The sequence below is a fragment of the Castanea sativa genome, chromosome 7, assembly GCF_040712315.1.
Source record: "Castanea sativa cultivar Marrone di Chiusa Pesio chromosome 7, ASM4071231v1".
In the NCBI taxonomy this organism is placed as follows: Eukaryota; Viridiplantae; Streptophyta; class Magnoliopsida; order Fagales; family Fagaceae; genus Castanea; species Castanea sativa.
The window spans coordinates 39,181,980-39,206,726 of NC_134019.1; the positions used below are offsets into that span (position 1 = coordinate 39,181,980).

At 33.8% G+C, this 24,747-nt stretch overlaps 1 protein-coding gene and 1 long non-coding RNA gene across 3 annotated transcripts; one reads left to right on the top strand and one right to left on the bottom strand.

Annotated features, from left to right (window-relative positions):
* The first annotated feature begins 12,555 nt into the window (after positions 1 to 12,555).
* Positions 12,556 to 13,761, top strand: LOC142641981 (uncharacterized). Of its 2 annotated transcripts, none has more exons than XR_012845561.1 (3): positions 12,556 to 12,858; positions 13,261 to 13,315; positions 13,431 to 13,761. It is a non-coding gene; the product is annotated as an uncharacterized LOC142641981 (long non-coding RNA). The 2 variants fall into 2 exon arrangements; XR_012845560.1 differs by having other exon boundaries at positions 12,556 to 12,789.
* Positions 13,762 to 16,150: 2,389 nt separating this feature from the next.
* On the bottom strand, positions 16,151 to 20,900 carry LOC142642312 (putative galactinol--sucrose galactosyltransferase 5). Its single transcript, XM_075816672.1, has 4 exons — positions 19,536 to 20,900; positions 18,598 to 18,775; positions 17,358 to 17,710; positions 16,151 to 16,905 (listed from the first exon to the last, which is right to left on the bottom strand). The coding sequence occupies exons 1-4, from the start codon at positions 20,736 to 20,738 to the stop codon at positions 16,342 to 16,344; spliced, it is 2,298 nt and encodes a 765-aa protein (XP_075672787.1). The 5' UTR covers positions 20,739 to 20,900; the 3' UTR covers positions 16,151 to 16,341.
* Positions 20,901 to 24,747: the final 3,847 nt, after the last annotated feature.

Here is a 24,747-nt window from a genome sequence, read left to right on the forward strand (position 1 = left end):
TATTCACCCCTACTAAAACCAATAAACAAAATATCTATATGAAAAGAGCCAATGGTTTGCAATCTCAGACTCGGTTACCAATCTTTTCTCTCCGTACACTCGTAGTATCCCTCTATCCTTTCCTCGTCTTTGAGCTTGTCTCTTTATCTCACCACCAAACTTCCCCGTCGGCAACATCCTCTCCTTTATCATTTTCCACACATTTTCCACTATCATCATAACTCATCCTCTCATCTTATACTCAGCCTTCTTACCTAGTCCCACCCATGGAGGTCTTTGGCCTTGTCGCTCGAACCAAAGATATATCCTGTTAAGACACCGTATTAGAGCTCCCTCCAAGACAAACCCTTACCAAAAATACCAGCCTCATACTCCTAGCTAAGCTTCTCACTACCAAACCGATCAACCTCAACATTGTCAAACAAATTGCCTTTAAGGCCTGGAAACCTTCTTTCCCTCTAGATGTCAAACGTTTGAGCAAGGACGTGCTCATGTTTACTTTTCAACACGAGGTAGATATGAACAGAGCCTACCAAAAGAAACCGTGGTCGATTAGGGGTGGCCACCTCATCCTAAAGAAATGGCTTCCAGACCTAACTGTTGGAAAAACATGGTTTGTATCTCATACAAAATATACGCAATAGAAAATTAACGGATCAACTTCATTCGAGATTGATAACATGCACCATATAAATTTTAGAATTTAAAAAACAAGAGAGCGTACCTTGAAGCGGTGAATTTCAAAACAAAGATTAGAAGTAGTTGGAAACACTTTTAATCTTCACTCCAATTCCACTTTACGCCCAAAAAGTGTGGTCTCTTAATCAGTTTCCAAAGGAAAAATAAGAGAGTGTCTCACACTCACATATATATACCATTTCACAATAGTATCTCTTACACATTTCAAATTCTGTATGTTTCTCCCTTAATATCTAACTAATTATCTAATTAGGCTGGCCTTTTGGGCCTTTCTAATTGAGCTTAAGCGTGTGGCTTGGAGTTGGACCAAAAGCGACCAATAAGACACTAGCTCCAATGGGCTTTGAGTTTTTCTGTCAACTCTTGACAAGTTTAAAGTTACCATTAACTATATTTAATACCACTATATAAATATAGTTGCACTCTAGGCCTTATTTATAAATTATATTTCAAGACTTTATCATACATGCAACCCATTCATAAAATATTCGTAGTAATACAAAGTCATGAAAGTAAACTGCCACTTTGAAGATTACTACATCTTAATCCTTGAGTACTCGGTTTAATCCTTTATGTTATTCATCATATATTTATGAAATCCAATTTCATAAATATATACTTTAGTAACTCCTTTACTAAAGTGGTTAGGCCTAACATTCTGAATAACCAAACTCATTAAACTTATCTCAAGGGAATATTCTGTATTTCTGTTAAGAGACTATGAATTCCATCTTGAGAATATATGTTCCATCAACACTAAATGTGACTGCTCAACATACCGAGGTTTTGATTGTTACTTTAAATCTCACTCCTGATATATCAAAGCAACCTACACTTCATGATCAAGTCCATTATTCTCTCAAGATTAAGAGTTCATGTAAATAGAAGTCGTGAGTTTATTATTCATTTGACAGTCACTAAGAGAATAATAAATCTCACAGCAGTCTAGTTCAATATGTCTTAACTCTTAAAACATATCAACATACCAACTAGAAATCTCAATTTTCATGATCAAGACAAATCATCATAGTTAATATGTTATAGTATTCGCAGATAAAATGCTCAATTTCATCACCGATTACGAACTTCTGAGTTTACAAAGAACTTATGATCTATATCTTCTGTGATTAAATCACGTAAATCATATAGTATGCATCTCATAGACTATATGATAATGTCTCAATATTCATGTTACCATTATTTTAGATAATAATAATAAAAAATTTTATTAATCACAACATTAAGTCATACATAATATCATACATAGCATCATACAATAGGATTTACGGGCACCAATCCTAACACTAACATGGCAAGAGATTGAACTTTCAACATCCCTAGTCTAGGCACAGGTCCACATTCTCCCTCTTCTCTAGAGGATGAAAGAAAACCTCCTGAAAATAGGCTCAAAAATTGGAGAAATTGCCGGAGTAGATTTCATTGGTGACAATGAAAGTACCTGGAAGAAATTCATCAGGATAAGAGTTGAGGTCCCCATTACCAATCCTTTCATCCCTAGTTTTTTTCTGCCTCGCCAAAACAAGAACAATCTTTGGATTAGAATAAAATATGAGAAACTGGAAGACGTCTGTTACAACTGCGGTAAGATCGGACACAAGCTAAAAGAATGTCACTTGGAAACTTTCCAACTACTCAAAATTTTAGGGACTCCCTTCAATGCTTCAGGTCCATGGCTTAGAGCAGAGAATGAGGATAGTCCTCAGGGCTGGAACAAGAACATACAGCTGCCTCTGCCTCCTCCCAGCAACAACACACTCAAAGCGTCGCGCCATCGAGAGATCCTACCACTTTAGACACCGCTCACACGCCAGCCCACACGCATGACACGTGGACAGAATATACAAGTCCAATACATGAGGTAGGACACAGTACTACGATGACAGTGGAACAATGCGAGGACGAGCCTACATTGGATAGTACAGCTACAATAGGTGAGTTGGACGTCCTTCCTCCAACTCCTAAAATGTCATCCTTAAGTCATGAGATGTCAGCACCAAAATCTATCATTAGAGATTTATATATCATTTCACCGGTCCAAGTCAAATGGACTCCTAACAACCCCATTTCCAATGCAGGCCCATCACCATTTCTAGAAGAGCTACCCCCACACCCCCGTTCCATTAACCCAAGAGCCCATAAACCTAAACCCAAGCCCAAGCCCAAGTTCTCAAACACAAGAGAATCCATTCACAATCACTTACCTCGATATATCATCTCAATGCCTAGACTCACTTTCCCACTTTTGCTCCGCTGCACTAGCCCTAACCTCCCACCTACCTCACTCTTGCTTCTCGACATCCACCTCCCTAAAAAGAAAAGTATCAAAGCAAGAGTGCAAACATCTTGCAAAACAGCTTAGGAAGGCGATCTCAAGGCCAGAGCCGGTGTATTTCGACCCAAACACAGTGACTTTAATCCCTAAATCAAAATTGGAGCATTTTATCATTCAACAAAGGCTCAAGCCAGGTACATTAGACACTCTAAATGAATCTCTTATCTCACAGCATGCACTTATATTCTTGCATCTCTCAATGGGCAATCCCCTGTTTTCCCTACATCTTTTGTACCTTCTTATTCTGACTTTATGGCCAAGGTGGCGAGCCTTATCATGCTCCCAACCTCACCATGAAAATCCTCGAGTGGAATTGTTGAGGCATCTGCAATGCCTCGACAGTTAGAACCCTTAAGGCTCAAATAAAAGGCACTAGGCCTGATATTTTATTTTTATCTGAAACAAAAGCTAAACTAGGTCGTATGGAGTTTGTTAAAAGCTCCTTGAAATTTGATCATTTTGTGGTTGTCAAATCAAAGGGCAAGGCTGGTGGTCTGTGCATGTTGTGGAAAGAGGGCATTTCAGCAAGTCAAGTAGAATATGAGGAAAACCTGATTGCGGTTAAAATTTCAGATGTTGTCTGTGAATGGTTGTTTGTTGGTTTCTACGGCCCTCGTAGAAACCAACAAACAACCATTTTATGTATATAGTTTCATACTTCTTCAAATAAAATTTTTTCTTAATTTTCTTACTCAAGACTGCACAAGTCTATATATAAAAAGTGTTAATGTGCAAACAGTGCCACTTTAGTTTGTTCAAGTGGCACAGTAGCTACAACATTTTTTTTTCAATCTTCCGTTTGTACTTTTTTTTTTCTTTTACAAACAGTGCCCCTTTCGTTTGTTCAAGTGACATTCGTTTGTTCAAGTGACATTGTAGCTACAATAACTACAACGTTTTTGTTTTGTTGTTTTTTGTTTTTTTAGTCTTTCATTTGTATTTTTTTTTCTTTTAAATGTTTATATGAACCGGCATATATATTGTTATATTGACACAACAAATTTCACAATATTTTCACAATTATTAAGGTGTCAATTTCTTATAGGTCAAAATAAAATACGAGATTGTAACCAACCACAAATAAAAATAAATGTTTTGTGAAAATGTTGTAACACTTGTTGTTATCACAATATTTTCATAATTTTTGAGATCTCAGTTTCTTATAGATCAAATTAAAAAAAAAAAAAATACTAAATCCATAACATTTTTACATTAATTTTACAACAAATCATATGTAAACTACTATTGATAGATAAAAAGTGATATTAGTTGTGAGTATTTTTAAATTAGTAACAACTTGCCAACTAGAATTTATTATGAAAATCTTATAAATATAGCATTTCTATAAAATAAATAATAATATATCAGACTGAAAATAAAGGTATTGTGAAAATATATAAACTTACAACGGTTGAAAATAAAAGTATTGTGAAAATATTGTGACAATTTGTTATGTTCATAGACTTCTTTTTTGGTTTAGTCAAATTTGGTGAGCAAAAATTCACTGTTACATACATGCACAATTTTCTTTTGTTGATTTTTTGTTTGTTGTTTTTTTAGTGCATGGTTTAAAGTGGTTGTTCCAATTAAAACCAATAACAATTTACCACCTAGGATTTGTTGTGAAAATATTGTGGATGTAGCATTACTCTTAAATAAAACTATAAAATATCATACCAGGGCCCACCATAGCTAAAATAAAGGTATTAAAAAAATATTGTGACATTTATTATGTTTCTAACTTTTTTTTTTTAGTCAATTTGTTGAACCAAAACTCATAATTTTACGGACAGTTTTCTTGGGTTGACTTTTTTTTTTTAACACATTGTTTTAAGTAAAAAAAACACATAGTTTTACCAACAAAAAAGAATTATAGAAAAAAGTATTTTTCCCCCTTTATGTTTGGAGTAGTTTCATCCCTCCAATTTTAAAGTTCAATAATTTCTAACTTTATATTTTGTAGACAAGTATATAGTTCCTACTATTACTCTCTTAGTTAAACCCTAACAAAATCTTATGATTCTTAGAATATTTCATTATGTAATAACCAAAATGCCTCATTAAATTTTAATGTTCCAAAAATTTTCTTCATATATTTTAAGTTTTATGTGTTAGTTATACCTAAAAAGTAAAAATAATGATGTATAGTATTTTATTTGCTACTTGGAGAACACTAGTAGAGCCCAAGTGTCCTCCAAAGCGTTCTCTCTAGAAAACTGGAAAGACAACCATCACAGAGGATAAGACCAAAAAGCACTCATTGTACAGACGTGAGAGTGCTGAGACCGTGAGAGGGCCCCAATGCATTGTATCTTTTTTTTCTTTTTTCTTTTTCTTTTTTCTGCTGCTACTCCTTTCTGTTACATTTGTTTCGTCCTTGAGTTTTTACTTTTCTTCCTTGGCTTATTTCTTTTGGAAACTTCTCGTTGTTGTTATTTTTTTTTCCCCATTAGTTTTAGTTTTAGTTTTTTTTTTTGTTTTTTTGGTTCATCCTTCTTATATTTATCTAATAAGGGCATGAGAGTAAACTTGTATAAATAAGTTTTTCATCTCACCACTTTTCTATCTTTCCAATCAAACACATAGGAAACAAAGCTATATCATTTTTATCCTTCCACTTTTCTATCCATTTCCCATTCTCATTCACTTCATTGTGAAAGAGCTGCTAGTAACTTCACTTTAGGCTTTCTTCGGAATAAGATAAATCAGAAGCAGCAACTGTCTGTATATCTAAAACAATTCTTTACTCCTTATCTTATTTATTCCGCCTTCTTTGCTATTAGTTTCAATATTTGATGCTTTTGTGCCAACCCTCTAAGGAAGAACTCTGGGGAAGGCAGGAACTTCCGGATTTACTGATTTAGGAGTTTTTCCCGCACCGATCTGACTTATTTAGAAAGCTACCAAAGAAGGTTGTTTCATGCTAGGCGTCCAGACCTACTACGCTCGAGCTGCATCCCCGGCACACTTGCTATATCCACTAAGGCTTCATCCCACTTCATTCTACTCTCTATCCTTCTAATTTTTCACTCCTTCAACCAAACAGACCCTAAGAATAAGAATAAAAAAATCAAAAAATATATATTGTTATGTATAATATAATTATTTAATTGAAATATTAAAAATGTAAACATATTATATTACTTAAGGGACTTGACTAAATAAAATGATCTATAACTATGGAGTAACACTAGAGATAAATTCCTTTTGACACCAAAATTTACATCATGTTTGCCTGTCAACTTTTAATTAGATTTCAATACTTTCACATGAGTCCACTACATATACTTGAAAAAACTAAAATTTAATAAAGAGTTGACACATAAGCAAACTGAAATCTAAGAAAGAGTTGACATATAATCAGAGTAAGGATTTTGGTGTAGGAAGGGGTGTGTGCCTAGTATTTGTCATAACTATCATGCAGGATGTACATGTTAAAAATTATGTAGCCTACAAATAAAAATATTACTTCAAATGTTGAGTAAGTTTGGTACCACAACCATTTCCACAACCTTCCCACAATTTGTCTATATTGTGAATGGTGGAATTGTGAACCCACATGGTCTTACTTTTTTTCACCCCTTACAACTTGTTTTTATGACGATTTGTGGCCAAAATTATTAAAATTGTTGCGATAGTAGACTTACTCTTAGATGCTGCATGGTTTAAACTATTTGACTTAATGCATTGCAAATTTTCACTCTAAATGGCCAATTGTATAATAAATGTATTAAATGTAATTATCGTCTTTAAAATTAGAGTGATGATTGATTATAGTATAAGAAGGCTCATTTACTCGTATTATTTAGAGATCTAAATTGTTCAAACAAAATCTATAAACTTTATGGGTAAATAATTTTGGAATAAGGCTTGACTTGGCGAAATAACATGATATGTATTTTTGCTTACTTTTAATGATAAGTAGTGTTACACATGAACAACTAAAATTTATTATCTCATTAAAAAATATTAAATTTATAAAATTACCCACTTATCTATATAAATATATATATATATAAATAGGTAAAGTTTAGAGAAAATTCAATTAGATTTTGCAATTGAGGTCCAATTTTGCGCCATGTGTCTTAAATTATTTATTTTTAGAGAGTTTTATTTCTTAATTTTGGAGTCAAATGTGGGACCATATCATAAATATCCATCCAAGTAAGTTATTGCGTACAAAAACTAAAGAGTCTAGAATTAATGAACATAACATTTTTTTTAAATGGAAAATTTACATTTTCTATCTAATAATATTATTATAAAACTTTTGCAGAGTTGAAAAAAAATATAAGAATGACTATCAACAATATTTAAGTTATATATGTAAGAATTATACTATGCATCTTAATGTATATATTTTAAGTATATGCATGCATATGCATGAGGTTACAAACTAGTCTACCATAAAATAGATGTTTGACATAATTAATGGTCTAAATCAAAACAAAATTTCACCATCATATTTGAAAAAAAAAAAAAAAGATCACATCAATTTTTTTTTTCTTTTATAAATACGATAGAATTTTAAACTTATTGTGTCAATTCCATAAGAATGGCTCTTTGTCATTAGTCAAAACACCAACATTGATAACATTAGACTCAAAACACCAACCTTGATAACATGACCCTATCATAATTTCTCTAATGCCCAAAAAAGAATAGATATCTTTCCTTTTTCTTTTTTCTTTTTTCTTTTTTTTTTTTCTTTTTAAAGTACGGATAGAGATCTTTCTAATTCACCTTAATTCATTCAACAACATAACAATTGAAGGGTATATAGAAATAGACAGAATACAAAATGATTTTTTTTTTTGGGCACATATTTGCTGTAAATTAAGTTACAGTAACTCCTACAAAAATGAACATGTGTCAATATCTTAGATAAACTTCTGTTCAGACTTATATTTAAATGAAAACTTTTTTGTCAAAATTGAATTTTTTTACCAAATGGCCACTTGACACGTGTGCATCTTGCAGGAGTTGTTGCAACTTAGTTTGCAGCAAATCTTGCCTTTTTTTTTATTATTAAAAAGCCTCAATATGATCGAGTATATAAGTTTATAATACAAGTTGTAATAATCTAACATCACTAGCATGCATATACGGGCAGTACTTATAGGGTATGATATGATGGTAAATGAGCAGATCACCCTGGATTCACTTTGTAACTCACCGCATCGAGTAGGTCATGAGGGAAGGCAGTATTGACAGCCCTCGCTTACTTTCTCAACTTCTTGCTTGCTGTTGTGAAACTACAGTTCTTTTGTAATTGGGTGCATTGCTATGAAATATGGGAAATTTATTAAGTTCCATATGAATAAATGATTTTTCTTGAATCTCCCTCCGTCCCTCGTGATTAAACTGAAACTAAATGTACCCTTTTACAGGTTCTGCCAGAAGAAGGTTTACTTTTTCTTCAATAATTGTTCTCAACTATTTATTCATATCACAACCACCATATGAATAAATAGTTGAGAACAATTATTGAAGAAAAAGTAAATCTTCCTCCCGCAGAACCTGTAAAAGGGTACATTAATTTTCAGTTTAATCACGAGGGACGGAGGGAGATTCAACAAAAATTATTTACAAGTGATCCAATTCCATGTGAGTTTCTTTTTTAATGAGCAATAAGGACCACTATCAATGCATCCAGCATTACACTTTACAAAAAGGAAGCTCAAAAAATCAAAGATGCCCATGATTTTGCCCAAATCCAAATGTATCTAATCTATTGAGAGTGGGTCTCCTGATTTTCAAGACAAACGAAACTAAATGAAAAAGAGATTCATTTAAAAATAAAAGCAACAAAGGGGAAATTAGGCTAAAGAATTTAAATATCCTTGGAGATCTAAATTTGCTAACAATTGCAAAATGATGTAGATAATAATTTAAATGGTAGTGACAATGTTGACAACACAAACCCTATAGTACTAAGGTGGTACAACATATGCATGAAGATGTAAAGCTTTATCAGTAGAATCGTTTGGAGCAACATAGATAACAGGACAACACGAACCCTATAGTACTAAGGTGGTACAACATATGCATGAAAATGTAATCATGTAAAGCTTTATGAAGATGTAAAGCTTTATCAGTAGAATCAACGTGAACCCTATAGTACTAAGGTGGTACAACATATGCATGAAGATGTAAAGCTTTATTAGTAGAGTCATTTGGAGCACAGATAACATGACAACACGAACCCTATAGTATAGAGAAATGCTAGGGACATACACTTTAGCCACAACTCACCACATGGAAAGTTGTGATTGGTTAGAATGTGTCCCCACATGGTCCACTAATACACTCTAACCAATCACAACTCGCCAGGGCGAGTTGTGGCACAAAATTGGGCAAAGGTGTCTCCTTAGCATTTCTCCTATAGTATAAGGTGGTAAAAGTACAACATATGCATAGTGGCGGTGCCACGTTTAGTCCAGGGTGTTCCTAGGAACACCCTAACCTGAAAAGAAAAATTATATATAATAATTTAAATTTTTTTATTTGTTTACCTTTTAAAAAATTTAGGAACACCCTCAAGCAAAATTAGGAACACCCTCAAATAAAAAAAAATTTATTTGTTCTACTTTCAAGCCAAAAAGAAAATTGTAACAGAGTAAGCCCACAAAAAAGCCCAACATTAATCCTAAACAACAAATGGTAAAGTAAACCCAATCTAAAAAAAAAAAAAAAAAAAAAAACCCCAACAGATGGTAAACAGGTAAAGCAAACCCACGGATTCTCAAAAAAAAAAAAAAAAAACAAAACAAAACCCAATATATGCGTCCGCTGATTCATCAAATGGTAAAGCAAAAGCTGAAATTTCAAATAAAAAACCTAACCTTAAGAAGAAAACCTCATCAGTCATCAATGACAACAACCGACGAACGGCGCCTCTGCCTCAAACTCAAGCAAGGCTGCAATAGCCAACAGAGCACAACTCGAGCTCCAAAGCACATTGGGCATAGGAGATCGGAGATCGGTTATGCTCAGCTTGGCTTCGATTCCTTCCTCGCCTCGACGTGTTGCCCGACGACGCCACCCCTCAGGCCTCTCTGCCCTTAAGGTATTTCATCTTTACACTTCTTTCTCTTTTTCTCTCTTACACGATTGGGTTAATGGGTTTGCTCACTTTGCTTTTGCTGTGGCCTGAGTCTCTGAGACTCTCTGTCTCTCTCTCTCTTTATCTAAAGACTGAAAATGAATGAATGAAATGAGACTCTCTCTCTCTTTCTTTAGTTGATTCTCTCTCTCTCTCTTTGATGTTTGAACTGTAATTGGTTAGCTTTAATTTAGTCTTTATAACTTTATTAATATTTGCCCCTGTTGTTTTGACTTTATCCGTTGGTGTTGGTGTTGGTGTTGGTGAGTTACTGAGTTTTTCTTTTAGTGTATTGAGATTTGTGAATTTATCTGATTAGCTCTTGTGATTGGGCGCCATGAGGCTTGTCTGTTGAGTGGGGGTGGATGGAGACATGGGGCTGGGGTGGGATATTTGAATTGGGGGAAGTAAAGTCATCCAGAGGCAATAGCTTACCAATAAAAGACAAAATTAAATTATGTTAGGACTTAGGCCTTAGGCAGGCAGTGGGTTGGCCGTGGATAATGCACATGAGGTGTGTGCTAGTGAACAGTAGGGTGTGTGCTAATAATTAGTAAAGAAAAATAATGAAGCAACTAATAAACAATAATTAATAATTTAATTAACTAATACATTATTAAAGACAAACAAATTAAATTATGTTAGGTTAAATAAAAATTAATAATTTTATAATTAATGAAATAACAATATCACAAATTATAGTTTATAAAAGACAAACAAATTAATGAAACAACTAAACAACAATAATTAATAATTTTATTAATATTTCAAATGAACTTATAGTTTATTTTCAATATATAAATTCTTTTTTTATTAGATTATGTAATTTATGCTTCTTAAGGAACCCCCTGAAAAAAATTCCTAGAGCCACCACTGCATATGCATGAAGATGTAAAGCTTTATCGGTAGAATCAATTGGAGCACAGATAACAAACGTGCAGCAAAACTGAATTTTAATGACTTTTTAACACAGGGAGTACGTATTTGAAAATCTTCTTATATTTATTTTGTTCTGTGGTTCTTTTTTATCAAGCATTAACAAATGAAAAAGAGATTCATTTAAAAATAAAAGCAACAAAGGGAAATTAGGCTAAAGAATTTAAATATCCTTGGAGATCTAAATTTGCTAACAATTGCAAAATGATGTAGATAATAATTTAAATGGTAGTAACGATGTTGACAACACAAACCCTATAGTACTAATTAAGGTGGTACAACATATGCATGACGATGTAAAGCTTTATCAGTAGAATCGTTTGGAGCATAGATAACATGACAACACGGACCCTATAGTACTAAGGTGGTACAACACATGCATGAAGATGTAATCATGTAAAGCTTTATAGATAACATGACAACACGGACCCTATAGTACTAAGGTGGTACAACACATGCATGAAGATGTAATCATGTAAAGCTTTATGAAGAGGTAATCATGTAAAGCTTTATCAGTAGAATCAACATGAACCCTACAGTACTAAGGTGGTACAACATATGCACGAAGATGTAAAGCTTTATTAGTAGAATCATTTGGAGCACAGATAACAAACGTGCAGCAAAACTGAACCACAATATATGTAACAAAATCATAGGATACCACAAACGATTTCTCCAATGGAACCATAATGTAAATAAAGCTAACCCAATCTCCAAGCATGTTTGATCATAACTAAAACAAATAAATAAAGTACCAAAATACCTCATTGTCATAGTCAATCTTTCTTTAAAGGACTAATTTTCAATTGGTAATCTTATCATTTCTATGATACCAATACTATTAAACACTCTTCAATTGGTATATCTAATCCATATATCTAAAGAAATCGCACTAGGTTAATTTGCAAATTTTAGCAAGTAACAAATATTGTTTTGGGAATTAAATCAAACAAATTGGAATCAAAGAGAGACTATATATAACCCTGTTTGAACTTGAAATTAACAATCACAAAATCATCAAATTCCACTGAACTAAGACAATGTAATCTTTGAGGTGGACTGAAATGTAAATCTATGCAAACATAAATAAGCCAAATTGATTGCAAAGCATACCCAAAAGGGGGGGGGGGGGAGTTGCAAATTACACCCCTGAAGTTTGGGGTTGAGTGAATTTTACACTCCAAAGTTTCAGAAACTTGATTTTACACCCTGAAGTTTGGTTCCATTAGCAATTCATCTCCAACAATTGATTTTTGCTGTTAAGTGACACATCAATATCATGCTTTTGTGTTTTTTTTTTTTTTTTTTTTTTGCCAAATCAGCCCCAAAATTACGTCATTTTAGTGATGACCAAGTGAAGAGTTGTCATGCATCAAAACTACGTAGTTTCAAGCCTAAACTTAAAATAAAAACCTCTAGCCTAAATGACATAGTTTTAGGCCAAATTCTAAAATCTAACAACAAAGACCACGAAGAACTAACCTCCCTAATCCAAACCCCACAAACCCAAACCCCTTGGCTCAGACTAAACCTAGTTATACCATCGACTCACTTCGTAAACCCAGGCAGTGGCGACGACGACGGCAGTGGCGACCACAACGAGCTTCTCTTCTCTCTCTCTAATTTTTGGATTTGGCTTGTGTAGTCTTAATTCCTGCTTCCCAACATTAAATCATGGCATCACACCAATACAACAGTAAGTTAAAACCATTGGAGGAACGAAATTGAAAAATATTTGCTTCGTTTCATGGTCACTGCCAATGAGGTGTGTAAATATTCATAGTCATATTTGTGTTGATTTTTTCAATGACATTTTGGGTTGTGATTTTTGGGTTTTTCATGTTGGCTGTTAAAATTGAATTTCTATTATTTGGGTGGATATTATTTGTTTATATGGGTGGTAAATTATTTGAAATTCTGAAATCCCTGTGATAGTTTATAGTTATGTAAGGGGGAGTTTGTGAAAATTTGTGTGTCAATTCTATAGTAGTAACTATACAGTCAAAGCAATGAAGCTTGAATCATCAATTGTTTAAACAAAAATACGTGCTGCCACCTTTAGTTTATTGCTAAAGGAGCCTAAAGAAATAAATATAGTTTATCATATAGTTGGTTGAATTTTGTCTAGTTCTGGTTACTTTATTAATCTTTATTTTTGGTGGGTCAGCCTCTTGGAAGAGGATCGTTGCCTATCAAGTGTTGTTGGAAGCCAATCAACTATGGTAATTACCATAATATATATACTACACATTGTGCTTGTTATTTGCATATTGCCAATATTTGGTCATTGAGTTTGTTGTGTGCTTACCAGATGATACAATGTATCTATTATTGCAGGTCTGAACCCAAACAAGTGTTGCTGGAAGCAGTGGAGTTGGTAGATATGGAAAGAGAGATGGAACTAGAGCTGGAAATGGAACTGGAAGTGGATCTGGAGTTGGTAGTTTGTAGGACCTTTGATTGTTAGAACCTTTTATGGTTACTATTTTGTAAAACTGCCTATAAGCTTATTTGATGGTTTTACCAGACAAAAGTAACTTATTTTGTGTTAGTCTTAGGACCTTTTATCATTAGGTCCTTTTGTTTGGCAAACTTTGATAGTCACTATTTTGTAAAGCTTTCATAAGCTTATATGACAGGCGATATTGGACATAAGCAGAAAAAAATAAATGTAGGTTCTATTTGGTACTTACTATTCCAGTCATATTTCTGCATTAGCAGCTAATTGATAACTAAATAAAACTTATGCATGCATGTGCTGCAAATATCACCATAAAAAAATAGTACTATTCATGAAAGATTTTTTCTTCATTTCTGGGTCTGGCACATGCAATGCATAAGTTTGGTATGGTTTGAGCTAGAATTTATTATGTTTGACCTGCCCCACCTTCTTTTTCTTCTCTTTAGTCGATTGTTAGCTACATAATAATAAAATAAAACATGGTACTTTCTTGTTGATGAGTTAATTTGGTAATGTTGTTTTGGTAGACTTCTTCTAAGTTTTAAGTTTGCATGTGAACTTGGATTTCAGAATAAGTTCTGACCTTGACTTAAATAGGAGAAGAAGCCACATTTAATAACCTTGAGCCAATTTCCATTATAATAAACAATATTCTAATAAGAGACAAAATTAAGTACCAATTTCCATTACAAGAAATGCATTTCAATTTCCATTACAACTTAATAAAGCCAATGGCTATTACAATTATAATTACATTAAACAAGATAAGAAAATGACATAGTCCACCATTTCACTAAAAGACTCCCACTTGTTTAAAATTGCTGAGTAAGAAATTTTTTTAAATAGAAATTGATTACTGACTTAGCAATTTTAAACAAGTGGGATTCTTTTAGTAGAATGATGGACAAGTGATGTAGTCTACCATGAGGACTATATAATTTCTCCCAAGATAGGGGAAGTAACTTAGTGATTTAAGTGATATTTAAGTTATATATTATTACTAATTTTGCATATTTGATTGGGTCTTGAAGATGATTTCTCTTTTCATGATATTCCCCTAAGCACTTTGTAGCATCATATCTTTTTTCTCGTTTTCAAACATCATTTTTTATATGGAATTATTATTGACACAACTTTATTATATATATCAATCACAACAAGTTAGTCACATAAAAAATTTATAAAAAAAATTAATTACAAGATGTTGTCAACAATTAGGAAAAAAGTGAAAAAAAAAAAAATTAATCCCTTCAGTACATTATTTAAAGCAATGTTGCAAAGAGCTGCAGCACAATACTTTCCCTTGTTTTCCTTCGTTATTTTTTTTTGAGAACTTTCCCCTGTTTTCCTAAACAGAGTGACCCCTGCCATAAAAATAATAGTACACACAAGTCTTCGTAATTGAGTTCTATTGTCCTACTTCAAGGAGGTCCATAACGTTTACTCTGGGAGTTCAGTTGGGTTGTTGAACTTAAATAAGAGTCTAAGAAATGGTGAATGTAATTGGTATTCTAACATTCCCTCTTATTTGTGAGGACCTTATAATTTCTCCTATCTTCTGGAGCAAAGAAGTCATCAAATCCCTAAAAAAAGACATTATACTTCCCCTATCTTTGGAAGCTAAGAAGTCATCAAATCCCAAAAAAAAAAAAATTTTGAAATAATAAAAATACTGAAGGAGGCTAATAAAATTCAGCCCCTTCAGAAGAAATACTCTACTATAGATGACTTGGAAGAATCGGGCCGTGGTACTTGAATAACAACCATGAAGCCCTCATACTCAAATGGTAATTCTTCGTCAATCTTGCAAGCAATTGCCTTAATGGGGTTATTATCTGAACCGCTCATACTCTTACAAGTGAACCAAATACAAGGACTCTTACCATAATGAGCCACACTCAGTGGTGGTTGTTACTTATTAAGGAAAACTTAAGCCCACAAATAAGAGGGAATGTTAGAATAGCAATTACATTCACCATTTCTCATACTCTTATTTAAGTTCAACAACCTAACTGAACTCCCAAAGTAAACGTTAAGGACCTTCTCGAAGCAGGACAATAGAACTCAATTACGAAGACTTGTATGTACTATTATTTTTATGACAGGGGCCACTTTGTTTAGGAAAACAAGGAAAACAAGAAAAAGTTCTCAGGAAAAAAAAGATAAGAAAAAGGAAAACAGGGGAAAGTATTGTGCTGCAGCTCCTGCAACATTGCTTTAACTAATGTACTGAAGGTATACAACATTGTTGACAACATCTTGTAATTTAAAATTTTTTTTTTTTTATGTGACTAACTTGTTATAATTGATATATAATAAAGTTGCGTCAATAATGATCCCATATAAAAAGTGATTTTTGAAGACGGGAAAAAAGACATGATGCTACAAAGTGCTCAGGGGAATATCATGAAAAGAGAAATCATCTTCAAGACCCAATCAAATATGCAAAATTAGTAATAATATATAACTTAAATCACTAAATTACTTCCCGCAAAGAAGTCATCAAATCCCTTAAAAAAAATTGAAATAATAAAAGGGAAATGTTAACAAGCACCCATGCAGTGCTTGTTAAGATTTCTTTATATGGGCCTCACTTATTAAAAATGACAAATATTATTAAAAAGGTTATCAAAAAGGATTAAAAAAAAACTGCTAAAAAATTGTCAAAAAAGACAAAAAGCTGCAAAAAGTAGAAAGTACGCTGCAAAAAGTTGTTGTTAACTTACTATTCCCGTTAACACAACACATACTAAAAATACTGAAGGAGGCTAATAAAATTCAGCACCTTCAGAAGTAATACTCTACTATAGATGACTTGGAAGAATCGGGCCATGGTACTTGAATAACAACCATGCAGCCCTCATACTCAAATGGTACAACTTCTCCTTCAATCTTGCAAGTAATTGGCTTCTCTGATGCAAACACCTTCATTTCTCCAGTGCCCTTCACTCCAATTTGAACTGACTTGCCATCATCATTGAAGGCCAAGGACTGAATGGCACCACCAGTATTGAGCATATTCACCAAGCCAATAGGAGCAAATTCAATAGAAGTTCCAGCCAAGACAGTCACAGGGGACACAGTTATGAGCTCGAACTTGAATGGCTCTAAAGACAACTCTACATTCTCGGACGGCTTGGAAAGGACTAGCTTCTTATCTTGGTTATAGTACAAGGCAAAAACTTGTACTCCTTCAATGGAAATTGGATTCTTGCCACTCTTCCACTCAATGTCTTTTGGGTTGGCTTGAGAGGTCAAAACATGGGAACAATGGGAGAAGCATTGGTTGCTCCTAGTTTCACGAGACCATCCACCTCCTTGGCAGTTGAATGCCCCAAGAACTCCAGTGTACTGTTGAAAAGGTAAAACATAAAGTATAAGAATGGATGTATCAACAAAAGAAATTTTTGAAACTACTAGCTAGGAACGCAGGAGGAGGTTGATGGTGATCATGATCATAGACTTAGTCCTTTCATACACACCAATGTGGTGCTCAAGGTTTCTATTGCACATTCAATTTGTAAATTTTACGGCTCATTCAATGACATGGTTTAGAATGGGGACCTTTAATTTTACAATAAGCCTAATAAAATTGATGAGTGACATGTGATTAATGCTAAATAAAAGAGTGGTGTTAACATGTTAAAAGGTTAAAAGATTGTGAAATTTTTTGTGGCTTACATTGGATGTGTCCCAATGTAAGCCATGCCATAATGAACATTGCACATACTAGACAAATGAATTGGAGCCAAGGCCTCTAATTATGTGGACTACATCAATACTTATGTGGCAAGAAGGCTCACTTTGTTGAGATTCCAAATTTTCAGCATAGTCCTCCCATCATGGAGAGGATCCTCAAAGAGACAGTCTTGAGTTGGAAGTGCATAGTACTCACACCTCAAAATGGACCCATCAGGCAACACTAGGGTCTTTAGTAATTCAAAGTTGTGCTTTCCAACAGTGTCACTCACATAAATCGGACCACCAGAAATGGCACGAGATGCAGCATGGAAAGTAGCACATGGGTGAGTAGATTGGAACATGTCCCAATCTGGTTGAATGAAGTTGCCCATCCACAAGCTATTGTAGGCACAGTGCACCATATGACACCCTTGGAGCCAATCACCAGATAAATCAGTGCACCAAAAATCATCCCCTATGTAATGCACATAACATGTACACATTAGTTGATTGAAAACTAAGGTCTCATTAGGTTGTCTATGTTGTTTCTTTGTAACATGACACAAAAAATTATTTTCTTCTTTGCTGACTAAAAATATCTTGGATTGCATCTTCAAAAGACAATGTTTTATGATAAAAATACACTTTGTAGGACCAAAATGAAAAAGTGAACACACCCCAAAATACTAAGAGTCCGTTTGGATAGAACTTATTTTGCTGAAACTGAAAACTGAAAACTGAAAACACTGTAGCAAAATAATTTTTAAATGTGTGAATAGTACCGTGGGACCCATTTTTAATGAAAAAGTTGTTAAAAAGTGAAATTTGTGGGACCCATGAACAGTGCATTTGTGCACTGTTCATGGCTGAATAGTCAAACCTTGCGGCTGGGTTTGAAAAAAGAAAAAAAGGAAGCAAAACGCAAACGCAGCCATAAAAGCTGTATCCAAACGGGCAATAAGTCCTAACTTTTCCCCCCCTTTTTTTGAGAAGAATAATTCTGACCTTTGTAGCAGGCTATAAACAAGTGGTAATTTTAATAGTCTTATACTCAAAATATGTGATTTCATATGTGATAATCATCCAACTCTAACAAGTTATTCGTAAAGATTTGCTCTTTTCATAATCTAGTGATGACACTTCCCTAAAACACATGGTGTACACAAATTGGAAAAGGTACATTTGCAAGGATCTTATGTTACTATCTCATTTTCATATATCTAATAGTAATATTTACTATTACATTTATGGGTAGGAAAAAAAAAGTTTGATGGGTTAATAAAAGTATATATTAATATTCTAAAATGTTCTCATAAATTTAATAGCATAATATTGACAAGAGATGGTATTGCAGTGACATACCAACACGGCCAAGACATATGGCCTCTGTTCCGAGGAACATGAAATCGTTGCACTGCTCCATGCTTGCAATGACACCATTGCCATTGAAGTGATTCTTTACAGAGGCAGTGAGGGCCTTGTAATATGCTTTTGCTAGCTCGACTCTGCCACCATAATTCTCGCATACCATCTCCAGCAACTATATAGAATGAAAATTATTTAACATTTAGAATCATTCACGGTTAATTATAGGACAAGGTATATTATTGATTAAAAAAAATCTAAAGAGGGCCATGTAAATTACATTTAAACATATTAATCACTATGGTAATCAAAGATTCAAAATCATGGTTGAAAATATTTTGTAGGTATTTTTTTTTTAATAAAAAAAAGTTTCATGATTAATAGTGATACTACGTTAGCATGCTCAAACAAGATAAACAGATAGGTAAAAGAATCTCCACATTTTATCATTGCAAGGATGAAGATAGACAACCGAGGATAAAATGAAGATATATAGTTAAAAGGACTCTTCTATTTGCAAGAAGAAAAATAGGCACCTATGAACAGAATAAGGACAAAATGAAGATAAGGACTCTTATAATTGCAAGAGAAAAGATATGCACCTATGGAAAGACATGCTTAATAAAACAAAAATATTACTATTCATGAAAAGTTTAGACTACCTATCTCTCTTCTCCATAAGCAAGAAAAACAAACTTGATTAGCTACAATATGACATCTAGCAATCTTGTGTGACAAAAAGTCAAGAAAGTCTTTCTCCAATGAAAATAAAATTAGGAAAATTATTAGTTTATATTTTACTATTCATGTATGATTTACCGACTAAACAAATGTATATATTGTATACTTCTATGCAAATGTAAACCAATAATTGTCTATAGAATAATTGTCAATAAAATTAAACAAAAAAAGAAAACATAGAAGTTAGGACTTACATGAATAACATCAACTTTGACACCATCAATACCAACAGCCTCCAAGTGTGAGTGAAGCCCCTCATACATCTGACCAACGATCTCCGGTAAGACTAGTCCCACACCAGTGCCAACAATCTTATCCACAGCCAGATCCTCCATGGTCAACTTCAACCCCGGTGAGAGTTTGGGCTCTACAACCACAGATTCAGGCAATCCAGGCACATTGGGCCTAACCCCACCCCAATAACCACACAAAGCATGCCACACATAAACATAGTCCACACTCTTAAACTCATCCTTTAGGTCCCTAACAAAGGCCCCCATACCCTTAAGATTGTCACACTTTTTCGAACCAACATAGTCTCTAAACTTGTAATTCTCTTGAAACTTCAAGAGCCTGCATGGCATTTGTTCACCAGCAACAGCTTGATTCATACCCTCTTGTGCGATTGGATCAGAATCATGACCAATTGATTGCCACCCATCATCAAGTAACACGAGCCCAGGTGGGCATCCACCATCAACAAGACCTTTCACACCTTCTAAAACGCCTTGAGGGTGCACAGAAAGATAGAATGCATCCCAAGTGCACCAACCAAATTTGTCCACGATACCAGGTGGGTTTTTCTCTTCCAAAAGCTTGAAAGTACCCAAGTGAACCCTCACAACTTTCATAGCCTCTTTGACCAAACTAAAAGGGTCCTCACCAGCATGCATGTACATGACACTTGTGAATGAGTCACCAAAGGCCTTAGAAGAGCCACTCTCAACGCAAAGATCAAAGTTATCATCGTGACCAGGTTGAATAGAGGCTCTAAAAGGACCTTCCAAAAGAGGAAGAAGGAGAACATAAGGACGACCCAGATCAGAATTTTCAAGAATCACCATCTGGGTCTCGTTCTCTAGGTCTCTACCATCGGAACCAACCCAGTGTGTGGTCCACCAAACCTTGAACCTGAATATGCTCATGAACCTTATGTCTTTAAGTTTACCAATGGAAACTACATGTCGGTCAGTGGACTCCTTGGCATTGAAGCCCACAAAGCAACCAACGTTGGTGATGGATTCGTCAATGTTTGTGTATGGTGAAGGGGTGGCTGTGATGTTATCAGGGACTTGGGAGAGAATGATATGACCATTGGCTAAGAAGATTGAACCTTCCAACGTGATTGGAGATTGGTTAGTGACATCTGATGGACGTTTTCTAAAATATGGAGCCATTGATGAACAAAGAAGAAATTGAAAGGGAATGAAAAGAGAAAATTTAGTTACAAAAATTAACCCTATTTAATATTTACTTTATTAATAAACAGTTAATTAGATATTATTTATTATATTATCTATAAATTTATATTTTATGTATAATTTTAAATTACAAACTTGTAATTTAAACAATTTATTGATAATTTTTTTAAATTTTTGCAAGTATGAAATATATAAGAAAAAAATGTAATCGAATGATAAATTTGTCAAAACTCATATTTAATAAAAAGATATTGAGTAAAATTATTAATTTTGTACTTCAACTTTATCCGTTATGAAAATATAGAGAAACAATGTCAAAGAAGAGGTTAATGGCTATGAATTTTACACAAAGGTTTTGTGGTGAGAGGCGGAGGGACTAAAGGGTTTGTATATATAGAGAAGACAAACATAGGGTTGACTGAATATTCATACAAGGAATGAATAAAAATGGAAAAGATTTTTTGTGATCTTCAATAGAAAGAATAATAAGAAGAAGAGCTCCTGCTTGATTTTGTGTGTTTCACTTACGAAATCTATAACTTGCAGATTCTATTGCTAAACCAATATGGAAAGGTCGAATTTATAGTAGAAGCGGAGGAAGGTATGGTAAGAAAGTGTGATTTAAATGTAAATAATTTTTTTAATGCTCTCATAGACTGAATTAAGCATATTTCACTGCTGAATTTTATGAGTGAGCCAGTTGAGTGTTGTTTAGTACTAAAATTGTATTCCTGTTTGAGGTTAAAATTTTAGCGAGATTCTATAATTTTTTATAATTGACCCACAAATAGCAGCATCATTGTTGATATTATATAGAGACCGTACTTTAACAGGATCAACATGTAAACTACCGCATATTTTTTGTGCATTTGTCGCTCTATAAGTGGGTGTAGTAGAATAAAAGTTGGTTTTAAAACTTTCGGGAGAGCTTCACACACATATAAATATACTTCAATTAAAATATTTTTAAAAAGAAAAAGAAAAGGAGAAAAGAAGAGGATCAGACTGAGTCATAGTCATAGCAGCCTAGTATCTCATTAATGGCGTGGTGGCCTACATAAATTTGACTATCATTACAATTGGCTTTTGCTTTGTTTTGAACTTATCCCTTAATATGTTCTTTATTTGAGCACGGCGCAATAACAGTCATTATTGGACGCCATGTGTAAATCTGGTTTAATACCATTTTTTTCCCCTTGCAGAAATCTAGATTAAAATCTTTTGCGAGTCCTATCAAAAAAAAAAACTTTTGCGAGAATCTGAATTTGAGGAGAGGCTAGGGCAGTCGGCACGCACACGACAAAGAGATGGGCCTTTGCTTTAATTAATTTGATTTTGAAGAAGGGTGGTTTTTTTTTTTTAATTATTATTTTTACCTAAATAAGATGCATTTGTGTTATGTGCAGTAGGATTTTGTCTAATATAACAGCAAAAATAATAATAGGTATAAAGTATGATAAGTGTGATAGTTTAGAGTACAAAATGTGCATTTAAAAAATATATAGTGCAAAATATAATTTGATATATAATTTAGAGTAATAAAATATAATTTTTCCTGAATTTTACAGGTAAGCTAGATGAGTGTTCTTTAGTACTAAAAATTATACTCCTGTTTGAGGTTAAAATTTTAGCAAGATTCTATACTTCATATTTTTATTTTTATAATTGGCCTTTCAAATATCAGCAATATTGTTGGTAATGTGGACTAATGGCCCTTCCCCTACTCAAAAACGAAACCTTGGCTCATGCAGGTTTGACCCATTGTTCACAGGTTTGTCACATTACAACAGGAAGGGTTCACAGGTCTGTCCCATTACATCACAGCTTTGTTAAAAAATAAATATAAAAAAAAACAAAGGGGAATTCTTATTGCATAGACTAATTTACACATATCCCAAAAAATAACTGAAATTGTGACCATGATTTTTGAGCCATAAAAATAGGAAAAAATTGAGAAATAACACCAATCCCTCAAACAATTTCATTAGTTAGCAAAGTTTCTAAACTATTTACTAAACTAACATCTCGAGTTTAAAATACTCGATTTTGCCCTAAGAACTCGAGCCTAAGAGACACGATTTCAATGTTCTGATGTAGATGACGTAGTTTTTTAATCCACGTGGAATCTGCCTGCAACTCGACCCTTAGAGGCTCAGGTTTGAAATCGACCCTTAGAGGCTCGATTTCTTAAAGTGTAATTGAGCCTTAAAGGCTCAATTTGCAAAGTCTGGTGGATATTAATCCATGTAGTTTTTGATGGGTCCCTATTTCACATAAAGTACACTTTAGACCCCAGCTCCTTCTCTGTAGTGGGTCTCTCGGGCAATGAAGTTTCTCTCTCTATTCTCGTACTCTCTCTCTCTCTCTCTCTCTCTCTCTCTCTCTCTCTCTCTCTCTCTCTCTCTCTCTCTCTCTCTCTCTCATACAATGCTAACACTCAACTCATAAATCCACATTTCAGGTAAGGGTATATATCTACACTTTAGAACTTCTAACAATTTCATTGATTTATTGAGTGAGGTTTTTAAGATATTATTCTAAATACTGTTTATATTTATTTAGTTGTTAGGGTAAATATTTGCTAGGTTTTTATAAAAAGTAAAAATTATTTAAGATGTATTAGTATTGTTAGGTTTTTATCATGGGTATGTAATGGATCATGACTCTCTTTTTTTTGGTTTGGTTTGATATTTTTCTTTATTAAAACTTATGTTAGAATGATTTGAAATTTTGTAATGGGGGTAAGTTTTGTCATAGTTGAACAACCAAATTCACTTGCAGTTGCATCTTTAGTTTTTTTTGTTTGCTTTTTTTTTTTTTTTTTGTTGGGCAGGGTTTCTATCAAAGTTTCTTGTTTCAAAGGAAAGACCCAACAAGGCATGTAAAATTTTAAACCAAGTTTGAGTATGAAATGATAATGAGTGTGTTTGTATGTGATGTGGGGTGAGTATATGCAAATGTGGGGTGTGTTTGTATATGCATATGTTGAAACAAGTTGTAATTTTTATACTTTGACTAGATAAAAGGTTTTGTAATTGATGTTAAATGAAAGAGATAAAATATGTTACTAACATATTACATTGGACTCTAATAGGTTCACGATCACAACTGAAGATGATTGATATAAATATATACTACGATGGACCCCTTCTCAATCCTGACGAGATTGATGGATTCCCATTTAAAGGGTCGGGTATCGAGTGCTATTATATGGTGATACATTGTAAGTTGAAGGTGTTGAATGATTTGAAGATGAAAATTAAGGAAGAATTGAATTTGAACTCTGCTTTTTATGACATAAAGATTATTTACCGTTACCCACAAGAAGTCCTCCATGAACGGATATATTACAAGTATATGACGATCAAAGAAGACAAACATGTGAAGATCATGTTTAATAGGATGCATAAATTGCCCCAAGTAAATGCTACTAAGTTGTACGTCAGTTCGGAGCCACTTGCAGAAGTTGGTGCCAAGGAGGTGCAACAAACAACTACATCTTTACACTTTACAACCCTAGATGATAGATGCACTTCATTGGGTGGCTATACACTCCCACCTCAAGAGACACATTTAGGGGAGGAAGACGAAAACGAAGATCATGCTGTCAATAATGGTGAAAATTTTGATGATATAGATGAGTACGAAGAGAGGATTGAGCGAGGCGACTTTGATAGGGATGTTAATGACCAAGAAGTTGCTCCAAATTTTCATGCCAAAGATATGGTTGATTGTGATGAAAGTGATGCGAACGATGATATTGGTGTCTAGCATGTTACAAATACGATCATTGCTTACACACCTCCTGCCTCATCATTCTACACAAATACTTAGGAAAATATGGTTGATCTTTCATGTTTACAGATACCATTTGCTTGTACTTGGCAAGAGGGGATGATTTTTAGTAAATGGTTGAATTTTGCAAATAAAGATGTGGTGAAGCGTGCATTGATAATTTACACAGCAAAGGATAATAGAAATTTTA